Source organism: Benincasa hispida, chromosome 1 (assembly GCF_027475165.1).
Source record: "Benincasa hispida cultivar pf3 chromosome 1, pf3_genome.v1.1, whole genome shotgun sequence".
NCBI classification, from domain to species: Eukaryota; Viridiplantae; Streptophyta; class Magnoliopsida; order Cucurbitales; family Cucurbitaceae; genus Benincasa; species Benincasa hispida.
The window spans coordinates 88,448,880-88,474,535 of record NC_143478.1 but is presented as its reverse complement, the minus strand read 5'-3'; the positions used below and the strand labels follow the sequence as shown (position 1 = coordinate 88,474,535).

The window sequence follows — 25,656 nt, the reverse complement described above, 5'->3', positions numbered from 1 at the left end:
TAAATTATTATTTAAATTAATTAATTAAAATCTGTTTAAATTAATTAAAATCTGTTTAACTAATTATTTAAATAAAAAAATTCAATTTTGTAAAATTCAAAATTTGTTTTGAATTTTTTAATTAAAGATATTTTTTTTTATTAAAAACAAAATTGAAATTTGAAAATTTGAAATCAAATTAAAATTGGATATTCCACTTTAGTGGAGTTTTCCAATTTTTACAAAGTTTGACTGGATTTCTTCCTAATTAAATACCTAGCCCACTCAAATTGAGCTGATTGAGGTGTCAATAAGCTGAAGCTTAACCATTTGCATGATTTACATGGTTAAATAGTTTAGGATTTTGAATGGAAAAGAGGTTCATGCAAGTTAGTTTTTCCTAAAATTCTGAATACTCTCCAAACCTTCTTCCTTCTCAATCCTATAGCCCTCAATTCAATGTTTCCACCACACAAACTAAGTTAAAGGATAGTAGAGAAGATCCTCTTGGTGATCTACTATATTTTTTAAGGCCAAATTCGTGAAGAGAAGCAAGATTTTGAAGAGTTACATCAAAGGTAATATGCTTTTGAAATCCTACTTTGTATAACAGTTTTATTGTATGCTTTATAACTCAAATTAAGTGTAATTAGAGTACTTATTGATTCTGATTGCTTCCATATTTTGTACGATTACTCTATCACGAACTAGTTCATTAGTCAGCTCAGAGTCTCATGGTTAGGTTTAGAATAACCTTAGAGTACCTTATTAGCCTTAAACTTCGCTTACCAACTTGTACTGATATGAAACTAGGCTCCTGGACACCTTTGAACAATAGTTGGATGCAAGGCAAGCCTCTCTTAAGCTGTTGGACGCATGGTAGCATCTTCAGGATCCCTAGACAACACTTGATCAACGCATAGGCAGTGTTGAGTGCATGGCCTTCTTCTGATCAAACCCTTTTATGGTCAACGCATGGCCTTCTCCCAAAAACCCTAATTTTCTCTCAAACACTCCCTTCTGAGTCTCTTTTGAAGGGAAACGTGTTATGAGCTTAAATGAAAACCTTGTTAGGGTATTTATAGGCTTTAAGGAAGCTTCTTGGTCATCATCTACAAGCCTTTAACGCATGCCATATGTAATGCATGAAAATCTTAAGTTTCAACACCATGCAATGTCCAGCATAAAGGTCCGTGACACCGCCTACTTGTATGAGCTTGAGATGTCCTTCTTCTTCCATGTCCAGTGCATAAGCTTCCATTGCATGCCCTAATATGCGTCCACCTCCTTCTAGGTTTGTCTGGTGCTTCATTTGGTTGAGCCACGTACTCTATTGTGCTGTTAACCCGACCTTGTCCTCCAAGACTCCTTTCATCAACACATAAGACCTAGGTTGGGTGCATGGTTGCTTCAACAACCATCCTCATGCGTCCATCATGCGTCCATCTTGCCCATCGCTTAGTCTAGTTCCAACATCTAACCTCCCTTGCCATAGCCTTTGTTTTAAACATTGTATAGACAACACATGGCTCAACACTACCCTGCTATCGCATAACAATCCTCATCGCATAGCTCACCAGCCTCGGCATCGGATAGCTCCTTAACGTAGTCATGCGCCTTAACGTATACCCAATGCCTTGCGCTCAGTGCCTCATGCACTTACTCATGCAACCCCTCGTGTGCACCGAGCGCCCACACCCGTGTAACATCTTACGTCAACCTGCCTTTGCACGTGCATCCACCAGCACCTTTGCCTAGCCGATTAAGCTATCGCACGCATAGCCACATTGCCTATCACATCCTTGTCCATGCACGTGTCCATGCCCTACTGTTAATGCATAGGCCAATGCTCACCACATGGCATCCCTCTCGATCCTTGCTAAGTCGTGCACGCATAAACCTTGCCCCCATCAGTGCATGCTTTGTGCCACACCCATCGTAGCTGCACATGGTTGTCGCACCAACCTTGGCCTTCAATGCATTAATGCTTCAATGCAAGGTTCATACTAAGGCAAATTTCCTTCTTTCTTCTAGGTGCACAAAAATCATACTCAAGAGATCTATGCCTCAACTCTTTGAATTTTTCCTTTCCCTTGTCATAACACTTTCTTAAACTTAGTCTTCAATATCCTGCATACTTAATTAGGAAACATAGGGTTCAAAGTTCACAACTATGGTATCGAAGGACACATTAGTGAAATTGGTTTGAATGAACTCATGAAGCAAGGCTTGACTTAGACTAGAGGCAATAAAAAACTAAGTCTTTTTAAACATTGTGTGTATGGAAAGTCCAAGAGAATGAAGTTTACAGAAGAAGATCACACTACAAAATCCATCCTTGACTATATTTATAGAGAGTTATGGGGCCCTGTTAGAATGGATTCATGGAGAGGTTTCAAGTATTTTCTATCTCTTATATATGACTACTCAAGAAAGATGTGGACACATTTGTTTATATCTAAAGGTCAAACTTTTGAATGCTTTAAAATTTGGAAGTTTAAAGTTGAAACTCAAACTGAAAGAAGGGTGAAGTTTTTTAAAACTGATAATGACATAGAGTTTCTAGAGAATAATTTTAATTCTCTTTGTGATGAGGGTAGAATAACTAGACGTAGAATAATAGCCTATATCCCTCAACAAAATGGAGTTATAGAGAGGATGAATAGAACTTTGATGGAAAAGGTTAGATGTATGCTATCAAAAGCTAAAATCCTTGAAGATTTTTGGGCAAAAACACTGGCTAGAGCAACCTACACAATTAATAGAAGCCCCAGTGTTTCTATTAACATGAAAATTCCTGAAGAGATGTGGAGAGGAACACCCCTTAACTTGTCAAACCTAAAGATTTTTGGACGCACTGCCTATGTTCATACTAAGCAAAGTAAGGTGGAACCTAGAGCCTTGAAATGTATGTTCATAGGGTATTCTGAAGATGTAAAAGGCTACAAGTTTTGAGACTTCAATTCAAACAAAAGCTTAATTAGTAGAGATGTAATCTTCAAAGAAGATGAGTCCTATATGAAGTTTGAAACAACAAAGTAATCAATCCTAAAGAATTAGTTTAAACCCTCTACTAGCTCACAAATTGAAGTTCATCCCAGATTTAAGAACTCAACAACAGGTGTTGATCAAACACAACCCACAGATGTTCCTAGCACCTTTGAAAACATATCAAAAAGACAACCTGAAAGCCTATATGATTGTTTTCTTTCAAGAGACAGAGAAAGAATAACTACCATACTATCTTCTAGATTTGCAAGATTTAATTTCATTTCTAATCACTTTATAGAAGATGATGATGAAGATCCTAAAAGCTTTGAAGAAGTTTTTGAATAATGATGAGAAGGATGAATGACTTGCTACTATGAAAAGTGATATTGATTTACTACATAAGAATAAGACATAGAAATTGACTGATAAACCATCTAACAAAGGCATCATTCCTTGTAAGTGGGTTTTGATGACATACAGAAATGCATGTCATCTTAGGCCTTTTATTTAGAATTATGAAGGCTGTTAAGCAGAATATGCGGCAATTATGTTAGGGATTCATGAAAAAGGAGCTTGCGACGTTCAGCATTGAGAATCTCGACAAACCCATTATTATGCATTATTATGCATTCAATTGTCTATTTTTGTAGCTAACGCAAGAAGTGGACACAAATGCGGAAGCTCGACTACCGCATAGACAACCGCATGCGAAGAAACTCTCCATCTCAAAGGTGAACGCATTCGATCAACGCATGGGTGTTGCGATAATCAGCCGCATGCATCCATCGCATAGGAGTTGTGATCGTCAAGCGATTGCGGTCATCGTGTAGAAGTTACGGTATTAAGCGAATGCGGTCACTGCATGATTGCGGCTACATGATAATGCATAATAGAGGGATCAACGTAAGATTGGTGGAATGGACGCATCAACGCATCTCTTGGGAAAATCAAAAGACAATGTTGACATTTCACCTAACACGCCGTTTGCAATAGAGATTCAGAAAAGGACTAACACGTCGCGAATGTCAGAATCAGAGCAGTCCATTAATGCTGTCGATGATCAAGCTCTATATATAGAAGCCGCTTAGCAGAATTTCAACTTATCCAAGGTTATCCCTACGATCCAGACTAATGCGTGAAAAGAAAGCTTGAGAGTTCTTCATCTCTCTCATCCATTCTGAGTGACGACCGGAGCCTTCGATCGGAGCTAGATATCGGGAGAGTCAGCTCCACTGCCCTTCCATGGAACCACCGGCAGCCTTGACGCACATCCTCTAGAAGCAAGTCATTGCTTCTAGCCGGTCATTTCATTTTCTCTTCTTTTCTTATATTGTATTGTATTACATTTTGTGATTAAGGAATTAATACATTATGTGTTCAATGCATTTCTATGTTTCCTTCGATTCCATCTCCATCTTTCTTCACTTAGCATCCTTAACTTTCATTGCATCACTTAATGTGATTGCTAGAGTATCGCATACTTAGTCATGTGGATTAGAGATATGAAGCATGTAGCAAACCACCGAGAGGTGTGTGTTGCGTGAGTGTGTGAGAAAACCTTATTTGCATAGTGTGAAGTTCTCGCAACGCCTGTCTATAGGCGGATGCAATGCTTGTCTATGAGTAAAGTCAACAACAACTAACTGCCTGGGAGGGTAAGTGGTTGGTCGCATTAAGCAATGTAAGCTATTGTTCACTAGAGATAAGAATAATCTTGTGTCAGCCAAGTTTGTATGGTTAGCTTGTCTTATGTATGCATCTTTCACACCTTTAGAGCTACTCGAGAGAGAATCTAAAGAAAGAACCTAAGACTCGAGAGAGCTAGGTTAGAATCAATGCTCGAGAGGGCTAGATTAGGTTTGCATAAGTAAGAATGGACACTTAGGAATAAGCTTCATTTGCTATTATACAACGTATGCACCCTACGAAGAGGACAATGGCTGCATCTAGGAAGTAGGATATGGTGGCTGTATGCGGTCATCTCGACCCTTATGCATACACATCGCATACGTCCTAGATTTAGTCTTTTAGTATGTGTAGCATGATCGCATGGCTTGCATTGGCTAAGGTTGCCCTTGCGGTCACTCTCAAGGGTTGCGTTGAAGACATCTCCACATTTTATCTATTTTTTCATCCACTTACTTCCCGTCAAGAGTTTTCGTGTCTCTACCTCTCATTCATATTCTCGATGCGTTGTCTATTACTTAGGAGTAGAAGTAGTGTTAGCATAGAAACCCCTCCAACATTCTTTTATTCAACCACCGCATGCACATTATCGCATACGTCTAGCTACAAGTCCCTGAGTTCGACCTCAAATCACCCGAGAAACTTGCGTTCGCATTATACTTGGCGTGAGCGCAAGAAAACTTGTGACAGGAACGCATGGTCATCGCATACATTTGTTTACGCATAGTCATTCCAACGCATGACCACCGACACATGATAATCAACGCATATTTTAAGAACATGTATCGCATATTGCATTCACCTTAATTTTAGTTATCAAGTCCTTGACGATTTGGTAATCTAAATTTCTATCATCAGGTTTATAAGAAGAAATTCTTAAGGAAAAATAATAAAGAAATAAAATAGAAGGCTAGGCTAATTGTTAGGGGCTTTAAACAAAAAGAAGGAGTTGATTACATAGAGATTTTTCCCCAGTGGTAAAGCACACCTCAATCAGAGTTCTCTTAGCTATTGTGGCATGTGAAGACCTTGAGCTAGAGCAGATGGATGTCATTACAACTCTCTCATATGGAGGCTTAGAAGAGTAACTTTACATGGAAAAGCCCAAAAGTCTTGAAGTTCAAAGGAAAACAGACCTTGTTTACAAGATGAAAGGGTCTCTATATGGGCTTAAATAGTCATATAAATGCTGGTATAAGAGGTTTAATGACTTCATCAGCCAAAAAAATTTTTCCAGAAGCCTATATGACTGTTGTGTCTACTACAAGAACCTTTTGTTGGGAATGTCCTAGAACTTGCAGTTCGTAAATTTTGTGTTAAACATTCTATTTATCGATAGCATTCTATTATGAAAATCCAAGAAACATATCCATGGCTATAGTATGAATACTTTAACTTTTTGTGGTGACATAAACAGGATCAAGTTAATAGTAATATAGCATAAATGGTCTATAAGTATATAGATGAAATTGGGTATCTCATCTTGATAACACTATTAGATATGCCCATTTTGTATAGGTAATACAGATGACGTGATCCACAGATCATTCATGTAGAGACACGTGAGTGGGGGCATCCTATGCAATGAGTTTGCATATAGACTGGACCACAAAATAGTCACTATTTCTTTATAACAATCGTTTACTATTAAAACTGACAATTTCATACTTAAGTAACCTAGGATAACTCGATCTTAATTCTGAGCTAGCTATGAAATCCTGTTTATTCGAGATTATCCTTTGATCAGCATGGGTGAGAGTGGTCCAACAACACTACTCAATAAGCCTTCCATTTTGGGGATAAGACCGGATGGATAGCTGGGGACATAACCCTGCAAGATGGAATTCACTCCTACCAATTTTAGGGTTAGCAGATATGTTGTTCTCTTAAGTGCTGATTCTAGGTCTTGAACAATCAGGGTCCCGCCTTCTCATGGTAGAGAAGGACATGATTCATGAATAGTATTATGAATCAAATTGTTCATTAGAGAGTCAGTGGGAATTTAACGAACAAGATGTATTTACATGGGTAAAACGGTAATTTTGACCCAGCTATAATTACGAACGACCTGTGAAGGATCGACTCACTGATTATGGTTTATATGGACATATATATATATCTACAATGAGTGCAATTATCGAGCTATAGTGGTGTATCTTGATAGTTAACGAATAGTAATTAATTCGATTAAAGAGTTTTAACGAATTAATTACAGATCGTTGGAGCTCATGATCTGTAGGTCCATTAGGTCCCTCTACTAGCTCATTAATTTGGAATAACGAATTGAGTATTGATGTATGAAATTAGGGTTATGAATTTGAAATGTTCAAAATCAAATTTTAGGAGTTTTCGATTGCTTGTATATGATACAATTATAAACGTTTAATTTAATTGAAATTAAACGAAAATGGAAAATCAATTAATATTTAAATTATGATTTAAATAAAATTGATTTATTGGTGATATTGATATTTTATTAATTTAATATTTAAATATTAAATTAATATTTTTTTAACTAAAATTAATTTTATCAAACTAATTTAACAAATAAATAATTTTTTAAATCATTTTAGGTTAGTGGATTTTTCCCATTTTTTGGAAAAATCCACTAACCACATTATGATGGATGGTCACCAAATTCCATTTCTAGTTGATGATGATCTTCAAGCTGGAGCTGCTCTTCATGCAACCATATACATTTGCATGAATTGTACCGATATAAAGAAGCTCCATGCATGAAGAACGGATGAGCATTCTGTATTAACACTTGCTGAAGTGATAACCTGAAAACCCTATATACCCCTTACTTGTTTTTTATCAATTCAACTTGATTTAAGTGTTTCCACCACACGTTCCAACTTGAGCATAGTAGAAAAGATCTCGGTGGTAGTCCTCTTGAAGTTCAAGCTTTATCTTGGTGGATTTCAGTTGAATTTGTGAAGGAAATCTTCAAAGGTAAGATGTATTTCAAACCCTCTTCTGAATATCATATGAACAACTTGCTTAAAACTCAAATTAAATGTAGTTCAAGTGCTTATTGATTCTAAAGTCTTCTGTTGCATGATATTTCATTCTCACAGCTTAATGATGGCAGCTTAATCTACTTATTATTATATGTAGATGACATGTTGTTGGGAGGAAAAAATTAGACTAAGTTGAATGAGATCAAAGGTCAGTTAAATGCTGAGTTTGAGATGAAGGACCTAGGATTAGTTAAAAAGATCCTAGGAATGGAGATCACAAGGCAAAGAAGTAGAAGAGACCTATTATTATCACAAAGTCAATATACTTAGAAGGTGCTAAACAAATTCAATATGTCTAATGCTAAATCAATAACAATTTCTATGGGCCAACAATTCAAGTTGTCTGCCAAGGATTCTCCTAGAGGACAAGTTGAGAAGCAAGTTGTGGCTAATGTTTCCTATTCTAATGTCAAATGAAGTTTGATGTAGCTAATGGTATAAACTAGGCTAGACCTAGCTTATAACTCAATTTTTGTTAGTAGGTATATGGAAAATCCTAGCAAGAATCAATGGGAAGCTACCAAATGAGTATTTTGATACCTAGTAGGGACAAGGAAAAGAGTATCCAAAAGAGTATGTTGATTCTACTTTATACATTGCCTGATGAATCCAAATTACTCCTAAAAGGGTATGTTGATGTAAATTTTACGGGGGACAGTGAGTTTTTCCTTTATGTTAGGAGGAAACCTAATCAGGTTGAAGTCTAATCTTCAATCAGTAGTTGCAACATCTGTTAAAATGTGAAATTCGCGATTGGAAGTGTCATCAAACTAGGTACAATCCACCATCGAACTGGGCATATCAGCCTAAACATAAGGTCATCTTCAATGCGGAAAAGGCCATATATATGATGTCAATGAAAAGTTATAAAACATACTTTTTTGGGAGGCGGGTCAAACACCAAAAGCATTATTGAAGGGAGATCATCCGTATAAAATATCCAATAGAATAAGGGGAATCTTTATTTTTTCAAATTTGGCCCTTTTTTTAACGGTTTTGCTCTTGGTCATTTATCCTAATTTAAAATTTTTCAAATGGTGTTTTCGGAGGAAAGAGAGAGAAGACAGAGGAAAGAGATCTTGTGATTAGATGGGAAGCCGTGGGAGAGATGAAGGGGAGAGGAAAAGTCATATAACCTTAATTATAAAATTGAAAAGAAAATTAAAAAGAAAAAAATATATACATATATTTGGTAAGGTAAGGTGTACAAATAATTACGTGGTTCGAGTCTGATGCTTTTTTGTGTGAAGCAGCAGAGTTCTAAAGTGGGGTTACACGCACCAACAAAATGTAAAATAGACTTTATAGTAAGCTGCGAAAGAAGAAAACTGAGAGGAGGGAATATTTTTAAATATAAAAAAATATTTAAAAATATTTACATAAAAATTTCTAAAAAGTTGATACTTTTAGAATTTTTTTTTGCTATAAAGGATAAATAGTTTTTAAATTTTTCTATTTATAAGAATTTCTCCATTTCTTCTTTAATTAGAAAATCTTGATTTTAATTTCTAATTTTAATTTTTATCCAAAGTTGAAATATTTGTGACAATCAAGAGACTATTTTGTATTAATTTAAACATCATTATCACCTTAAACTTTTACTCTATAAATTTCTTACTTATGACTCATTTGATAACGTTGTTGGTTAACTATTTTTTGTTTCTTCTTTTTTTAGTGAAATGAAATTTAACATGCATAATGGAGTAAAATATATAATCTTGATTATAATAAATATTAAGCAACTATAAATAGTTTAGAATATTTAATACAATTCCAAGCCCAAATAAATTTTTAAAAATAATTATGATAAATTTTATCTTTAAATTATTTTTTAAATTTGATCTACACTGTCATCTCTCGCTTCAACTAAATTTCGTTAAATGATGTTGACTTTTTTTTAGATTAATAAAATGATGTTGAGTTAGACTAAATTAGACCAATTTGTAAATTGTCCATCAAACTTTGTAATTAACATTTTAACCATCAATAATTAATTGTACAATATGATACATATATTTGTTCATAAACTTGTAATTAAATATTTAGGAAAGAAAATCGAGGCATTTTAAATTTAAGGGGAAGAGTGTGAAATATGAGTTGCAATAAATGTGGATTATAAACTTATAATAGGTTTATGAATCACAAATCAACCCTAAGTCCAACAAATCAAACGAGTCAAAAGGATTGAGCCTCCAATCTCTCGAACTTGGCGCATTTGTAGAACGGGAGGCAGCTTTGGGAAGTTTTGTGGCTGTGGACGCAAAAGTTTTTCCTTACTCATTAAGGAAGAGAGATCGTAGGTGAGGTTTCCGGCATGTCAGTTTTTTTTTTCAGGCATGCCAATTATTTAGTCTATTTACCATTTCACCTTTTCTTTTGTTTCGTTTTTTTTTTTCCTTTTACATTTAAAAATAAATTATTTTAAACGAACGAAAATGTACACTTGGCCATAGTAATGACCCTGTATCGTCCCCAGTCCAGACCCTAATGAATTGTTTCTATACCAAATAGCAAAAATATCAAGAAACTGTACATATGCTATATATATCGCACAAATATTACAAAAGCAAGGGTCAAGGATTTCCATAACCATTTAACTGTTTGTCTGTACACATCATGGCCTCTATCCTTCCTTTCACTTGTGAGGGGCTGGATTCTGCTCCCCAAAAATGGGCTTCAAAAGCTTTCGTCCATGAGAGTTTGTGGGTGCAGTTGTGTGCCTCCAACTCCAAACCAATATTATCCCTTGGGTTGGAAAATTAAGGAAAATAATCAAATGAGTTGTGTTCCCGCCCAGAACTTCTCGATGTTTCATCCCTCGAGAACAAGCAATGCAATTGTGAATTGATTTCCACTTCTTGTGTATACAGTAACAATTGTATGCCATCAGGATAACAACTGAGAACAGGGCATTCTTATGGGTGCGAACACCACAGTGAGCCGTGCATGATCTGAAAGGGAGTAGTCCTCAGGCCACCTTCCTTTCTCCACTTCAGCAGGAAACAGGACTGCATTCTCAACACTTAAACCAATCGTTTGCTCTTGATTTTCCTTTGATTCAACCTCATCGCTTTTTTCATCCCTCTCCTCCATCCCCGTAGAATTCCAAATTCTCTGCTGTGTCAAGGAATGGTGTAGGTTATACCACAAAACACACCCACCATTACTATCAATATCAATATCCATGCCTGTTTAACTCTTCTATCCACTACTCCAGTTTTTGTTACAAAGACAAAAGTACTATACACCAATAGCTAAAAACTGTGAACACATTGCCAACTATGCTGTGCTTAATAACCATTCCGTTAATATCATTTATCTAACTACAACCCAAAGTTTATATATTTTCTTATGTTTCAAAACAAGCAGGAAGAATTCAAGTTGAGAATTTATGAAGTAACACACTTGAACTTGAAAAGCTTACCTGAAATTCGTTATGATCAAGAATGCCATTTCCATCTCTATCTGCTTGTACCCACAAGTCCTTTATCTCTTCAACGCTAAGGCCATGGAGATGGCCAGTTAAATTGAGCTGAAGAAAATGATTTAACCATTCGTAAATAAGTTTTTCAATTCAAACCAATGTGGATCTTTCTCCCGAGGGAAGTCCACAAACAGAACCGCCATAAAGTTGTCAAAACCTAAATCAGCAAGCCTCATCATCTACCTGTCGAAGAGCCTCACAGAAACCTGAGTAGGTTATGTAGTCACCATCACTGTCCACCTTCAGAAAGGCAAATGCACCATCTTCTGTCAGTGACGCTCTTCGAAGCAGATACTGATAATTATAAGATTGTATTAGGATCGAAGAATGAAAACAACTTGGTAGTCACACCAATGTTTAAATATTTGAGTGTTGCTCTATATAATCAAGAACGAAGAGAAAAGGAAAACTTATATAATCAAGCACAAAGGCAATATGAAATCGTTGGTTCAAATCTTCATACCTCTCACATTTGTTGTATTTAAAAATTAAAAAAAAAATGTCCATTGGGCATACAACCACCAAACAGATGGAAACTATTTCAAAATCCAAAATAGAAATTCAACTGAAGATGCTCAGCACATTGAGCAAGATGATTATTCTCCAAAACAGATAAGTTGCAAATATTATTATAAAATTGAAAGGCACAGCAATTAGTTTGGGAGGAGGAGTTCTTACCTTGAACATGCCAAAAATAGCTTCACTCCAGCTAGTTTTTAACAATTTTCTGTATCCGTTTGGGTTTAAAAGCCATATGAAGTCAACCCCACAAATGTTTCCCCGATGATTCCGGTGACTCACCCACTGTTTCACACACAAGAAAAAGGCCACAACCCAAGTTAGAAAAATAGTCAACGTTGAGTTTGAAATGAAGGAAGGAAATTGAAGATGCTAACCTTGCGTGAATCTGCATCTGTGTATTGATGAGCTGTGTCATAGGAGGATACAAACCCTTGCGACCTAAGAAACTTGTACACGTGTCCACGTTTGCTTCCATTCCAGTCACTAAAGAAAACAAAAAAAGTATTCAGAAACACCACCTTAAAAAAACCATGTTGTTGCAGTCGAAGCAGATCATGGCTGAAAGCGAATAAAATTACAATAAAGAATTAAGAAGGAAGTGAAGGAGGTTTACCCGCAAAGTATGATGGGCATGGGACTGAGTTTGTTTTCTTTCTGATAAGATTCAACATATTGCAGAATTTTGTATACCTGAAAGAATAAGGTTGAGAAGTTTGAAATTGGAAAGTGTAAGAAGTTGCATAAATGCGAAGGCAAGAGCACGTACTTGATTCAAGCGGACAAGACAGAGACTAGAATCATGAGGAAATAACAAGTGAGTGTTGACGATGAGAATTTCCTGACGAATATCGTTGTTTCGGGACTGTGAAAACGGAACTGCTAATTCAACATGTAATAGCTGCGCGACGCGGTCTCCACAATCGTTAAACAGAAGCTCTCGGTAGTTAACCACTCTGAAATAATCCTTATGCACCGCAGTCAACAAACCTGAAGATTCAGATCCAAAATCAAATGGGGGCAATAGGAATAGATAAATGTTGCGAATTAGGATTAACATGGATAAATTTGAATGAAGGAATGTTCAGTAAAAGAAGGAAAACGTACCATCGCCACGGTTATTGGTCCGAGCAAGCTTGAAATTGATATAACCGGCATTGCCAAGTCTGTTTTGGTATATATTTACAAGTTCTTCATTTCCAACCCAGAATTCCTGCGCAGGGCAGGTCCAAAAGATGAATTAAAGAAGAAACAAGCAAGAATATAATGGTTGTGAAACAAAACAAAAGGAAAGGGAAGGAAAGGATTTGGAAACCTGAAGGCAGATAATGGAAGATTTCTCATACAAGAGCCAATCGAGAATTCTCTGATTTCTGGCAAGCCAGTATGTCCTATAATCGCTTTCACGGCAACTGGGATCCTGATTTGCATCCATACATCGATTTATGAGGTGTTAGATTGAAATAGAAATAGAAATAGAGAAAAAGGGAGGAAAGGAGATGATGAACATGAACCTGTTGATTGAGACGGTTGTAAATGGGAGCGAGTATGTTGAAGGTGGTGCAGGTAATGGAAGGGCGTTGATGGTGGTGGTCTCTAATGGAGGATGCAATGGCGTAACTCCCAATCATCGAAATTCTTCCTTTCATCTTCTTATCTCTTCTCATTCTCTTGATCTTGCGAGCCCCCCCACCCCACCAGCGTGCGTGATGAAATGAAATGGAGTTGAAGAATATTTTTATCTTTTTTATATTATTATTATTATTATTATTATTATTATTACTGGAGAGAACAGAGATGCAAAAGGCGGGATGGGGATCGAATGGAAGAAGGACCAAGAAGGGCCAAGGGGGATGCGTCGCGTTAGGTCAACCTGCAAGGTAAACAAGAAATAAATAGTAATTTTGTTGCTCTGTGGCCTCTGGTCTCTGGCCTCTGGGTTAATATTAAAATAGCCTATTTATAATAATAATTATACCTCTTATTTCTCCTCATCTTCAGACACCTTCTCCTGCTCCTGCTGCATTAGATTCTCCATCCCCACTTTTACGCCTAATTCCCAAAACCCAACTCCTACTCTCTTTTTCTATAAAATTTGTACTAATAAGATTGTGTTTAAATTAATAAATCATCTAATAACGTATTGTCTATTCTCATTTAAATCAATGTATTTTATCGACCTATTTAAAATCTCATGACTTTAAGACATGTAAATTGAATTTCATTAGATTTGAAAGTAAATTACATAATTAACTTATCAAATTCTAATTTTTAATTAGTATGATTCTTAAAAATAGAAAAATAAGAGAAGGAAAATTCTTATAAATAGAAAAATCCTAAAAATATTTAGGTTTCATAACAAAAGGTTCCAAAGTGCTACTTTTGAAATTTTTTTTGCTATAGAGTATAAATATTTTTTTATATTTAAAAAGATCTTATAAGAGAAACTATTTATACAAAATAGTAAAATTTAATCTTCTTTGATAGAAGCTGGAAGAATATTAGTTACATCAGTGATAGAAAATTATAGAAGCTTGTCATTACTGCTATGTGATACATATTGAAGTAGTCTATTAACTTTTTTTCTACTTTTATAAATAGTTTGACATTTTTTCTATCTTTTAATTTTTTTTTTTTTAATTAACACATCATAATTAATCTCTTTATTTTCTTTTTTTTCATTAATTGAAAATCATTTTTAAAATTTTCTTGATTGAAAATAGATATTGGAATTTTATTATTTTACCATATCCACCTTGAATCACATAAAACATATTTCAAAGATTGGCATCCAAAATACTTTAATTCGCTTTTACGGCCGAAAGTTGCGAATCAAATTAAATGCCCCTCCCATTTAGGAGTGCATTATAATTTATTCCATACGTTTCTTTTCTTTTTCTTGCTCTTTTTAATATGATATGATATGATATGATGTAATCGTAAAGATTAAAGAAAAAGGATGTGGGAGAAGGAGGGCAGCTCAACATGCAACCCTGTCGTAGGGGCGAGTGGGTGGTGGAGTTTTGTTGGTTGCAATTGCAAATACAGAATCTAAGGCTCATACGAAACAGGGAATTCCAACCCCTAACATTGCCTTTACCAATTCTCGTTTGCCTATATTTGCCTCTATTTCGTTTTTTTTTTTGTTTGCCTATATTATATTGTATTATTCCTTTTATTCGGTTGCTTTTTTCTAAGACCCAATATGATAATAAATAAACAAGATGGTTTTTTATTTACTTTTCTTAATTTTATTTATTAAGGATTGAATCATCACCATTAATGACTCGGCTCGGGCCTCAATAAATGGGTTAAGTGAATCAAAGATTGAATTTGGGCATAGCTTAAATCGAGTTTGGGAAAGACTTGGACTCATTAATGATGTTGAAGGATAAGAGATTTTTACATAAAACATCTCTTTTTAGCCATATATTTTTAAAATATCTTTTTAGTATTATTTTTAGATAAATTCATTATTTTAATTATTTTAATTTTGATTTTTATATATATCTGCCTATTTACAAATTCCCTTAATGATGGAGAGAGAAAAGATTTTTTTCTATTTTTAAATCGAGAGAGAAAATGTATTTAATATAATTTTTTCCATTTGAATTGGAGAAAGAAAATGCATCTAATATTTGATTTTTGGTATTATTGATATATTCCATTGTTTATTTTGAATATTATTTATTTTCACATAATATATTATATTATTTATTTGACATTATATGAGGTATTCTCATATAGTATGTGATTCTAATTAGGTATTGTTTGTGTACCTATAATATACTCTCCCAATGTTGGATATATATGTCATTCTAATGCAGTTTTTATATGATGGTCTGACTTATTTAAGTTTGTCTATTATAGTTCATTGTTTATTTTGAGTTTATTTATATTTTGCATTATTATCTCATATATACCATAGTTTAGATTCATTATCAAATATACATTAGAACATTTGTCTTAGATGTTTGCAAATATTCTAAACAATATATGAAATATACTAATAAGATTGACTAAATTCTATTTAAGTAAATTTTGTTGGGGATGATGCCTTAAAGTCTCGTGTCCTGTGATAACTTGTAGAAATACAAGTTATTTATACTGCCTTATTCAGATATTGCGGCCAAAAGAGAGATAATATGCGTTGATCGTATGAAAATTAGCTTAGTAATATAATAATTATAAATCATCGCAATTACACCCATTAACATCATCAAGATGGAAGAAGAGGACATTTTTACTCTGTTTTGCAGGAAACCAAGTCACCGTTTGTGATCAAGGCTCAACAAGAAATTGAAAAACGCATCTCTGTCACCTTGCGCCCGTCAATCAACAATGAAGAGACAATTAACGCAATGACGGCACAATGCGACAGTTGATCCCGAGCTAAGTTTCAACCGCATGCGATAATAAAAACAACCCCGCATGCAAGCACCCAATCGAAAGATGCAGCTGAGCAATGCAAAGGCGGAGGATTACGACACATGTACAGTTAACCATTGTGCAGATTTAACGGTCTGATTGCATAACAGAAGGAATATTTATTCTTCCATCTTCGGAATTTCCATAACAAGAAGTGGGGACCACAAGCCAAGAGTCAAAGCTTCTCACCTATAAATACCCTCATAGACTTCAGTTAAAAATATACTTGATACGAGAATAATTGATACGAGGGCTAATTACTGTTGGATTACTGAGAGAGAGGCTGAGCTGACTACTGATCAGAAGAAATCCGGGAAGAAAAGAGACAAGGTCGAGAGGTGAGTCTCAGTGCTATTCTGCCAGATCCCTGCCGTGAAGCTCTATACTCAGATCCCTGCTATCGGTTGAGCAAGCCTGAGAGGGAAGCTCATCCTTCCGCACGATCCATCCATATTGGCAAGCAAATCTCCATCCAGATTGGCGCCAAGACGTTGGCGTTTATTTGTATTTGTTTCTAATTCTATTCCTCACTGTATTTCATCTTCTTAATCTCTTCATTCACAAATCATGTATCAGACGCTGAATAGAAATATTGAATGTCTCGATCATTTTCATATCCACTTCTCTGTCTATTTCCGTTCCTTCGTTTATCACTTTCTTCATAAAGTTTTCTTAATCCCTTGGTAATTAATATGGATTAAATGGGTAACTTAATCAGTGTTAAATTAATAAAGACGTTTAGCTAAAGCATGCTAGACGGCATCTTCACCTGTGAGAGCAGAAGTGAAGGTGCCATTCTAATCTGTCGAGAGATGGTTAGAAGAATGCGTTAACTAAAGCAAGAAGTACTTCCAGAGATGGAAGCAACCTTACGTTCATTACGTTCGTCCCTGTTTCACCACAGAGATGTGGGAGTGTGACCGATCACCGAGAGGTGTACGTCAAGGGAAAAGTGGAATTGTATTTATGCCTTTAACGCAATTAAGAAACTTACGATGTTTGTATTAATTATCTTTTCTCTTTCTGTTTCACACATAAGACTTGCCACCACATCACACGATCTTTATATATCTTCACAGTCAGCCTTGACCTCAGTATCTTGTATCATGAAACTTGTATTTTGTATCATCTTAGATTATATTTACTTTATCGCAATTTACTTTAACGCAACTTATGTTATTATTGCAACTTTACCGCTTTACTTTACTTTATCGCATGTTTATATTCTTGTACACAACAACTTTTATACATTGAAAAACCCCTGGTCGCATGTATCACAAACATAACACAATAACCTCAAACAGTCCCTGTGTTCGACCTCGAATCACACCGAGAAACTTGCGGTGGAATTACACTTGGTTCCAATGCAAGGAAACTTGTGACAACACATAGTATACTACAAGGTTCTCATAATTAACGCATATTTAGAAGTAGTATCACATGGAATTGTATCTTGCGTGCATCTATTATGTGACATAAGAAACATTGATTCATATTCAGATTTGTCCGCATGCTTAAAGATTTAAAGATATAAAATTCTGTGTTACATCCTGTAGTTTGTACGAATGCTTGTGATGTATAATATATAATATTTACTTCACTTCTTGACTTTACACATTGAATGTTTTATTTGCTTTACCAAAAACCAATAAACTAAAATCCCTGATTTTCATTATGTAATCTAAGCACGTATGTGGTGACATACAAACGGATCATGAAGTTTGAGTTGTCATTAACCCCTACATTTTTTGGCATAATTAATTGCTATCAAGTCTGTAATTGCAAAGATAGTTTGAGTTTTGAGTCGTTCATGAAGAGGCTTCGTAGTAAGGGTTGCTGTTCTTCAAGGATGAAGACGACCAAGCGTTTGTTGGGTCGTGTCGACGATAGGGTAGACGATCGCTAAGTATCGGATACTCGGGTGTCGTTTAACACGCGTGCATTAGACGATTGTATAGCTCAGCAAGCCTCATTGCTTAGTTACTAACTATACGATTGCGGAGTAAATCGTGTAGTAAATTGTTTACCTATCACGTGTTAAGCGATCGTCTAGACGATCAGGCTTCGCAACCTCTTTGTCGTCTAAGAGATCGTTTAGCATTCGTGTTATCATCTAGTGTGCACTACACGATCGTTTACCTGGAGGCGTTTACTAAATGATGGGAGCTTCACTCAGTAGTTCAAGACCCGGTTTGCCTGTGAATTGGTTTGCTCGGTGAAAAATGTAATATTCTCATTGCAATTTTAGAGGTGGTTCATCTAGGTCCATTAATCTGTGTTTTTATACATGAGATGTATGGTTTATTTTATACATATGGTATGCACATATAGAAAAATCATACCTTAGGTTATGTATTGGTCATGCATCATCTCTTTATTATAAATGTTATGATTTAGAGAATCATGATTAAAATTACGTAAGAGCATGCTCATGCATTATATAATATAAGAGTTATATTTATGTATGCATAAATCATTGATATGCATCATCTTTATATTATAAATGTTATAGTATAAGGGTGTATGGAAAGCATGTGTGCTTGGTTGTTACTTGTATATAAAAGTTATGTATAGTAATGACTGGACATTGCATGAAGCATGACACATAGATTAAATTTATAAGCATTATAAATACCTAATTGTGTAACAATGTATGTTTTAGTTGTTTCTTTTTAAAAGGCTAAAGAGAAATTAGAACTAAAAATAATAAGAAAGACATGCATGCTCACTTAGGTTTAATTCATGATTTTAAAATGTTTAAAACTTGGATGAGATAGACTTAAGATCACGGTTCTAATATGATTAGCAACCTTAGGCTTTAATCTTTTAATCAGTTTAATAGGAATAAATTGACTAATAAAAGGTTAAAGTGTAACAAATCTATCTATAACAGACCTTTTGTCTAAGGTGGGTTCTGTCTAGGCTGGGGTATTTAAGGTGACAGAAACGTAACACCCCTACTTGGGAACCTACCTGGAAAGGTGAATTAGATAGATTTGATGCATGCATGCAAGTTAAGGATAGTCCATTAAAGTGTTTAATGTGACTATTTGAACTTGTTCTATTATCAAAGACAAAAGTTGTTTTTTACCGGACTTAATAAATGACTTAGATTAAAATCAGTAGCCGGATTGTCTAGGTTAATGAACCCCTAGGTAGAACATTCAGACAGGTACTTAGGGCATATGATGCTTCATTTAAACCTTTTGCGTTTCTCCCTTATAGTCCACGCCGTGAGATCTATCCTCGGCCTCGTGGCACCTTGAGAGTGTCCCCTTAAAGGATCGTGCTTGGGTAGGTCAATATCAAGGTGGATGGAGAGAATATTCATAGTAAGTGGGAGCGGGAAATGCGAAAAGCACACCACCTTGAGGCACCCTGGGAATGTCCCTCTATAAGATGGCAGTTTTGCGCGTTTCTTTATTTGATCTCCTGTAAGAGGATAAGATTACTTAGTCTCTTGTCCTAATCTGCTTCTTCCATATGGTGGGCTCATTAGGGCGAGACTCTGGCACCGAAAATGAGGAGTCACACTTAGCGGAATTGTTAAGGGTTAACAGTTTTGGACCAAATAATGGTGGCTGTTAGGTTCAGTTCCAAGAGTTGGTTCTGCCTAATGGTTGAGAATGTCTCATCCCAGTGAAGGGGCATCTGATCACTCCACTGGTGACGTTTGTCCTACCTCACTAGGGCATCATTGCAAAATAAAAGTCTTTTTCACTTAGGGTACTTGGAAACTGTTTTACTAAAACTAATTGGTTAAAATGTGGTTTAGCAAAGTCTTATAAAAGTTTGTTCGTTTTTTAAAAATAGTTTTTAAAATGGCTACAGCCACAATTGCTTTGCTTAGCGCTGAAAAAACTTACTGGCGATAATTATTCAAGTTGGAAACATATGATCATGATGATACTCATCATCGAGGATCTAATGTTTGCCCCTTATGGAGGTTTGTCCTCCTATTCCAGCTCCAAACGCCACTCGAAATTTTTGGGAGGCATACGAGCAATGGACAAGGGCAAACGAGAAGACCCGAGCCTATTTCTTGGCTAGTCTGAGTGACGTGTTGGCCAAGAAGCATGAGCCCATGGTCTCAACACGTGAGATCATGGAGTCCCTGCAGGGGATGTTCGGACAACCGTTTGGACAGCTCAAGCATGAGGCTCTTAAATACATCTTCAACTCCAAAATGGAGGAAGGCACCTCTGTTTGTGAACATGTGCTTAATATGATGGTCCACTTTAATGTGGCAGAGATGAATGAGTTTAGAATCGATGAGGGCAATTAGGTTAGCATCATCCTGCATTCATTGCTGGAGAGCTTCCTCCACTTTGTTAGTAATACGATTCTTAAAAAAGTGGAATACACCCTTACAACTCTGCTCAATGAGTTGCAAACATACCAATCTTTACTGAAAAGTAAGGAGAGGAAAAGGGGTGTGGCAAATTTTGCCTCGTCTTCTAGAAGTTCCATCGAGGTTTGACCTTAGGAATGAAGTCTGCACCTTCTACTTTTAACTCTACAAAGGGAAAGAAGAAAAAGGGTGGTAAGGGGAAAGGAAAAGCTTATGCTAACTCGCCACCTGTCACCCCAAGGAGGCATCCACTGCCGGTTGAAAAAGGAAAATGTTTCCATTGCAATTAGGACGGACACTGGAAAAGGAATTGTCCTCGGTGGCTGAAGGAAAGGAAGGCAGCAAGGTAAATATGATTTACTTGTGCTAGAAACATGTTTAGTGGAGAATGATGATTCGGCCTGGATAATTGATTTGGGTGCCACTACTCACGTTTGTTCTTCTTTTCAAGGGATTAGATCCTTGCGACAACTAGAGGCTAGTGAGATGACGATGCAAGTAGGCACTGGGCACATCGTCTCAGCTGTGGCAGTGGTAGGCATCCAGTTAACTTTACATAATAGGTTTCTTGTTTTGAAAGATGTTTTTGTAGTTCCTAAATAAAAGGAACCTTGTAAAGTGTCTGTTACAATGTAAATATACGCTTTCTTTTAATGTGGATAAAGTGCTTATTCATAAGGATGGTGTTGAATTTTGTACAGCTAAACTAGAAAACAACTTGTATGTGCTCAGACTGTTAGCCTTAAGTTCCCTTCATAACACAGAGTTGTTTAAATCTATCGTAACTCAATCTAAACGTCAACAAATTTCTCCAAAAGAAAATGCCCAGCTTTGGCACCTTCGATTAGGACACATCAATCTCAATCGAATTGAGAGATTGGTGAAGAATGGCCTTCTAAGTGAGTTAGAAGAAAATTCTTTATCGGTGTATGAATCTTGCTTTGAGGGTAAGATGACTAAAAGACCTTTTATTGGAAAAGGTTATCGAGCCAAAAAGCCTCTTGAGTTAGTACATTTTGACCTTTGTGGTCCTATGAATGTGCGAGCCCGAGGTGGCTATGAGTATTTTATCAGTTTTACTGATGATTACTCTAGGTATAGGTATGTTTATCTAATGCAATGTAAGTCTGAATCCTTTGAAAGTTCAAAGAGTTCAAGGCTAAAGTTGAAAATGCATTGGATAGACGAATTAAAACACTTCGATCAGATCAAGGTGGAGAGTTTTTGGATTCTTGATTCCAAGACTATTTGATAGAACATGAAATCGTTTCCCAACTCTTAGTGCCGGGTACACCTCAGCAGAATGGTGTAGCAAAGAGGAGAAACAGAATCTTGTTGGACATGGTTCTTCGATGATGAGTTACGCTTTCTTATCAGACTCGTTTTGGGGTTTCGCAGTGAAGACTGTGGTATACATCCTCAAATGTGTTCCTTCCAAGAGTGTTGCGAGAACACCTATGAAGTTATGGAATGATCGTAAAGCTAGTTTATGTCACTTCCGAAAATGGGGTCACCCAACACATGTGCTTGAGGTAAATCCCAAAAGGTTGGAATCACGGTCGAGGTTATGCCTCTTTGTAGGCTACCCCAAAGGTACACGAGGGGGTTATTTTTATGATCCATCGGAAAATAGGGTGTTTGTTTCCACGAATGCTACTTTCCTTGAGGAGGATCATATTAGGGAGCACAGTCCACGTAGTAAAGTCGTGATACGTGAGTTTTCCAACGAAACTACTGAAATTTCAACAAGAGTTGTTGAAGGGCCTGCTTTATCAACAAGAGTTATTGATGATAGTTCATCTAGTAGGTCAGTTCCATCCCAAGAGTTGAGGGAACCTCGATGTAGTGGGAGGGTTGCGAACCCTCCCTTTCGCTATTTGGGTTTCACACAAAATCCTCGCTATGGTATTAGATGGCGACGTTGAGGATCTGTTGTCATATCAGAAGGCAATGGAGAATATAGATCTAGATGAATGGGTCAAAGCCATGGATCTCGAGATGAAGTCGATGTACTTCAACTCAGTATGGGATCTTGTAGATCCGCCTGATGGGTAAGATCTATAGGTTGTAAACGAATCTACGAGAGGAAATAGGGTGCTGATGGGAAGGTGCAAACCTTCAAGGCTTGACTTGTGGCAAAGGGTTATACCCAGGTGGAGGGAGTCAACTATGAAGAGACTTTCTCACCTATTGTCATGTTAAAGTTGATCTGCATGCTCTTGTCCATTACAGCTTATTATAATTATGAGATCTAGAAAATGGACGTCAAGACAACCTTTCTGAATGGCAATCTTGAGGAGACCATTTACATGGTGCAACCCAAGGGATTCATTGCCCAAGGTCAAGAGTAAAAAGTTTGCAAACTGAATCGGTCCATTTATGGGCTGAAACAAGCATCTCAATCTTGGAACATTCAGTTTGATACTACGATCAAATTATATGGTTTTGACCAAAACATTGATGAATCTTGTGTCTACAAGAAGATTGTCAACGGTTCAATAATTTTCTTAGTGTTGTATGTAGACAATATCCTACTCATTAGGAAAGATGTAGGTCTACTGACTGCAGTTAAGAACTGGCTAACGACCCAATTCCAAATGAAAGATTTGGGAGAGGCTTAGTTTGTTCTGGGAATACAGATCTTTCGGATCGTAAGAACAAAGTGCTAGCGCTGTCTCAAGCATCGTACATTGACAAGATGTTGCTCAATTACTCGATGTAGGACTTCAAAAGGGGCCTACTGCCATTCAGGCATGGAGTCAGTTTTTCTAAGGACATGTGTCCTAAGACACCTCAAGAGGTTGAGGAAATGAGACAGGTCCCATATACATTTTCCATTGGCAGTTTAATGTATGTGATGCCTTGTACTAGGCTAGACATCTGCTACGTTGTGGGAATAGTCAGTAGGTATCAGTCTAACCCAAGCCAGGGTCACTAGACCGTAGTGAAGAACATCCTCAAGTATTTTAGGAGAACGAGGGACTACATGCTCATGTATGGATCTAGAGATTTGATCCTTACTGGATACACGGATTCTGACTTTCAGACTGATAGGGACTATCGCAAGTCCACTTCAAGGTTAGTTTTTACTCTTAATGGAAAGCTGTAGTGTGGCAAAGCACTAAGCATGGGGGCATCATCGACTCCACTATGGTGGCCGAGTATGTAGCGGCTTGCAGAGCTGCTAAAGAGACCGTCTGACTCAGAAAGTTCCTGACAGAGCTAGAAGTAGTTCCAGATATGTCTAGGCCTATCACCCTCTATTGTGACAATAGTGGTGCTGTGGCGAACTCCAAGGAGCCCAGAAGTCACAGGCGCGACAAACACATAGAGCGGAAGTATCACTTGATCCGCGAGATAGTGCATCGAGGGGGTGTGATCGTCACGAAGACACCTCGAAGCACAACGTTGCTGACCCGTTTACGAAGGCTCTCATGGCTACAGTGTTTGAGGGTCACCTTCAGAGCATAGGTCTACGGGACAGCCCACGGCTGGACTAGGGCAAGTGGGAGATTATATTGTACTGGGCCTCAGTGCTCTAGTTTATTATTTTGCACTAGTTTTTGTACACCCCACTCACTTTAGGACAAGTGGGAGATTGTTGGGGATGATGCCCTAAAGTCTCATGTCCTGTAGTTTGTAAACAATTTGTATGAACGCTTGTGATGTATAATATATGATATTTACTTCACTTCTTGACTTTGCACATTGGATGTTTTATTTGTTTTACCACAAACTAATGAACTAAAATCCATGGTTGTCATTATGTAACTTAAGCATGTATGTGGTGACATACAAGTGGATCATGTCTTAAATGATAACCAAAATGGTTTGTAATATATGGATATAGGAGGGAAATCTTATCCTGGTAACGCTACGGATGCGGCTCGCTTTGTGGAATGGTTACAAGTGTTATGACTTGCCACATATAGTCTGTTCCCGATCATTCGTGTAGGGACATGCGAGTAGGGGCGTCCTATACAATGAGTTTGTATAAGACTTGACCACGAAGTGTTAACGTCTTGTTATATAACACCATTCATGACAGATACTTCACTTCATTAAGATGACCATAGGTAACATGACCTCAATCCTGAGTGAGTTGGGAACTCCTGCCATTGAGGGTGGTTCTTTGATTTGCATGGGTGCAAGTGGCCAGGCCGTTGACTCAAACCTACCACTTTGGGGATTCGTCTGATTTGGGAGCTGGGAACTCAGCTGGAATTCACTCCTTCCCCAAAGCAGGGGTAAGTAGATAGATTGCTCCCGATCCCGGGGCTTGAACGATGTGGCGCCACACACATTTTCATGGCTCGAGAGGTGTTCACACATAGTAAGACTATGTTATATTGTTCATTAGAGGGATCAGTGGTATTTAAGGAGAAAGATGTAACTACAAGGGAAAAACGGTAAATTGGCCCAGATGTACTTACGAGCGTCTGTGAAGGGTTATCGTACTCATGATTGGTTATATCCGATGGACACAGAAATATATCTGTGGTAAGAAGAATTTAGCTGTCGGTCTTTAGTGGAATGCCTGGCAGTTAACAGATGGTGGATCTCGTGGCTAAAGAATTTAGTCAACTATTCACGTAATGTTGGAGCTTCGAGCCATAGGTCCATAAGGTCCCCTTGGTAGTTTGGATACAAGTTGAGAATCAGTTTTTGGGTCAATTTGAAATGTTCAAATTGACAAGAAGGAGTTCGATTATATATGATATAATTAAACTAGTTAATTATATATGATATGATTGACTAAATGTATGAGATTCATTCATTTAGAGGAAATTAGATATAAATATGATTTATATCAAGTAGAGGAGAAAACACTATGGTTGATATATGATATCAATCTATAGGTTATGAATATAATATGGTTATATTTATTATTTTATTAATTGGATAGTTATGAGATAATTGGCCGGCGTTTTCTCCGTAACGATGTGTCAGTGAGAAGTTCAATTTGGTTTTCGTAACTGAAGAATAAAATGAAAATTGTTTTCATTTTGCAGACACGCGGCTATTTTGTTAGCATCCTATCGCTTAGTGAATTGAGAGCCTATACGATAGCAGCTCACATCTTACTAAACGATCGTTCACTCGCGCACACAATTGTACCTCGCCTAAATGATGAAGCATCTTTCCTTCTCCCACTTGCTTGATCTTTGTACACGATATCTTTTCCTCCTCACCTC

General features: G+C 36.7%; 1 protein-coding gene across 3 annotated transcripts; it reads right to left on the bottom strand.

The window, feature by feature from the left end:
• Positions 1-10,159: 10,159 nt before the first annotated feature.
• On the bottom strand, positions 10,160-13,717 carry LOC120070098 (Calcium-binding endonuclease/exonuclease/phosphatase family). Of its 3 annotated transcripts, XM_090317885.1 has the most exons (11): positions 13,661-13,717; positions 13,197-13,555; positions 12,998-13,102; positions 12,790-12,895; positions 12,452-12,672; positions 12,299-12,375; positions 12,060-12,168; positions 11,842-11,967; positions 11,347-11,457; positions 11,104-11,211; positions 10,160-10,793 (listed from the first exon to the last, which is right to left on the bottom strand). In XM_090317885.1, the coding sequence occupies exons 2-11, from the start codon at positions 13,347-13,349 to the stop codon at positions 10,566-10,568; spliced, it is 1,344 nt and encodes a 447-aa protein (XP_090174011.1). In that variant the 5' UTR covers positions 13,350-13,555; positions 13,661-13,717; the 3' UTR covers positions 10,160-10,565. The 3 variants fall into 3 exon arrangements, with proteins under 3 accessions (XP_090174011.1, XP_038877889.2, XP_038877883.2); XM_039021961.2 differs by lacking the exon at positions 13,661-13,717 and having other exon boundaries at positions 13,197-13,639; XM_039021955.2 differs by lacking the exon at positions 13,661-13,717 and having other exon boundaries at positions 10,160-10,796; positions 13,197-13,624.
• Between the last annotated feature and the right edge of the window lie 11,939 nt (positions 13,718-25,656).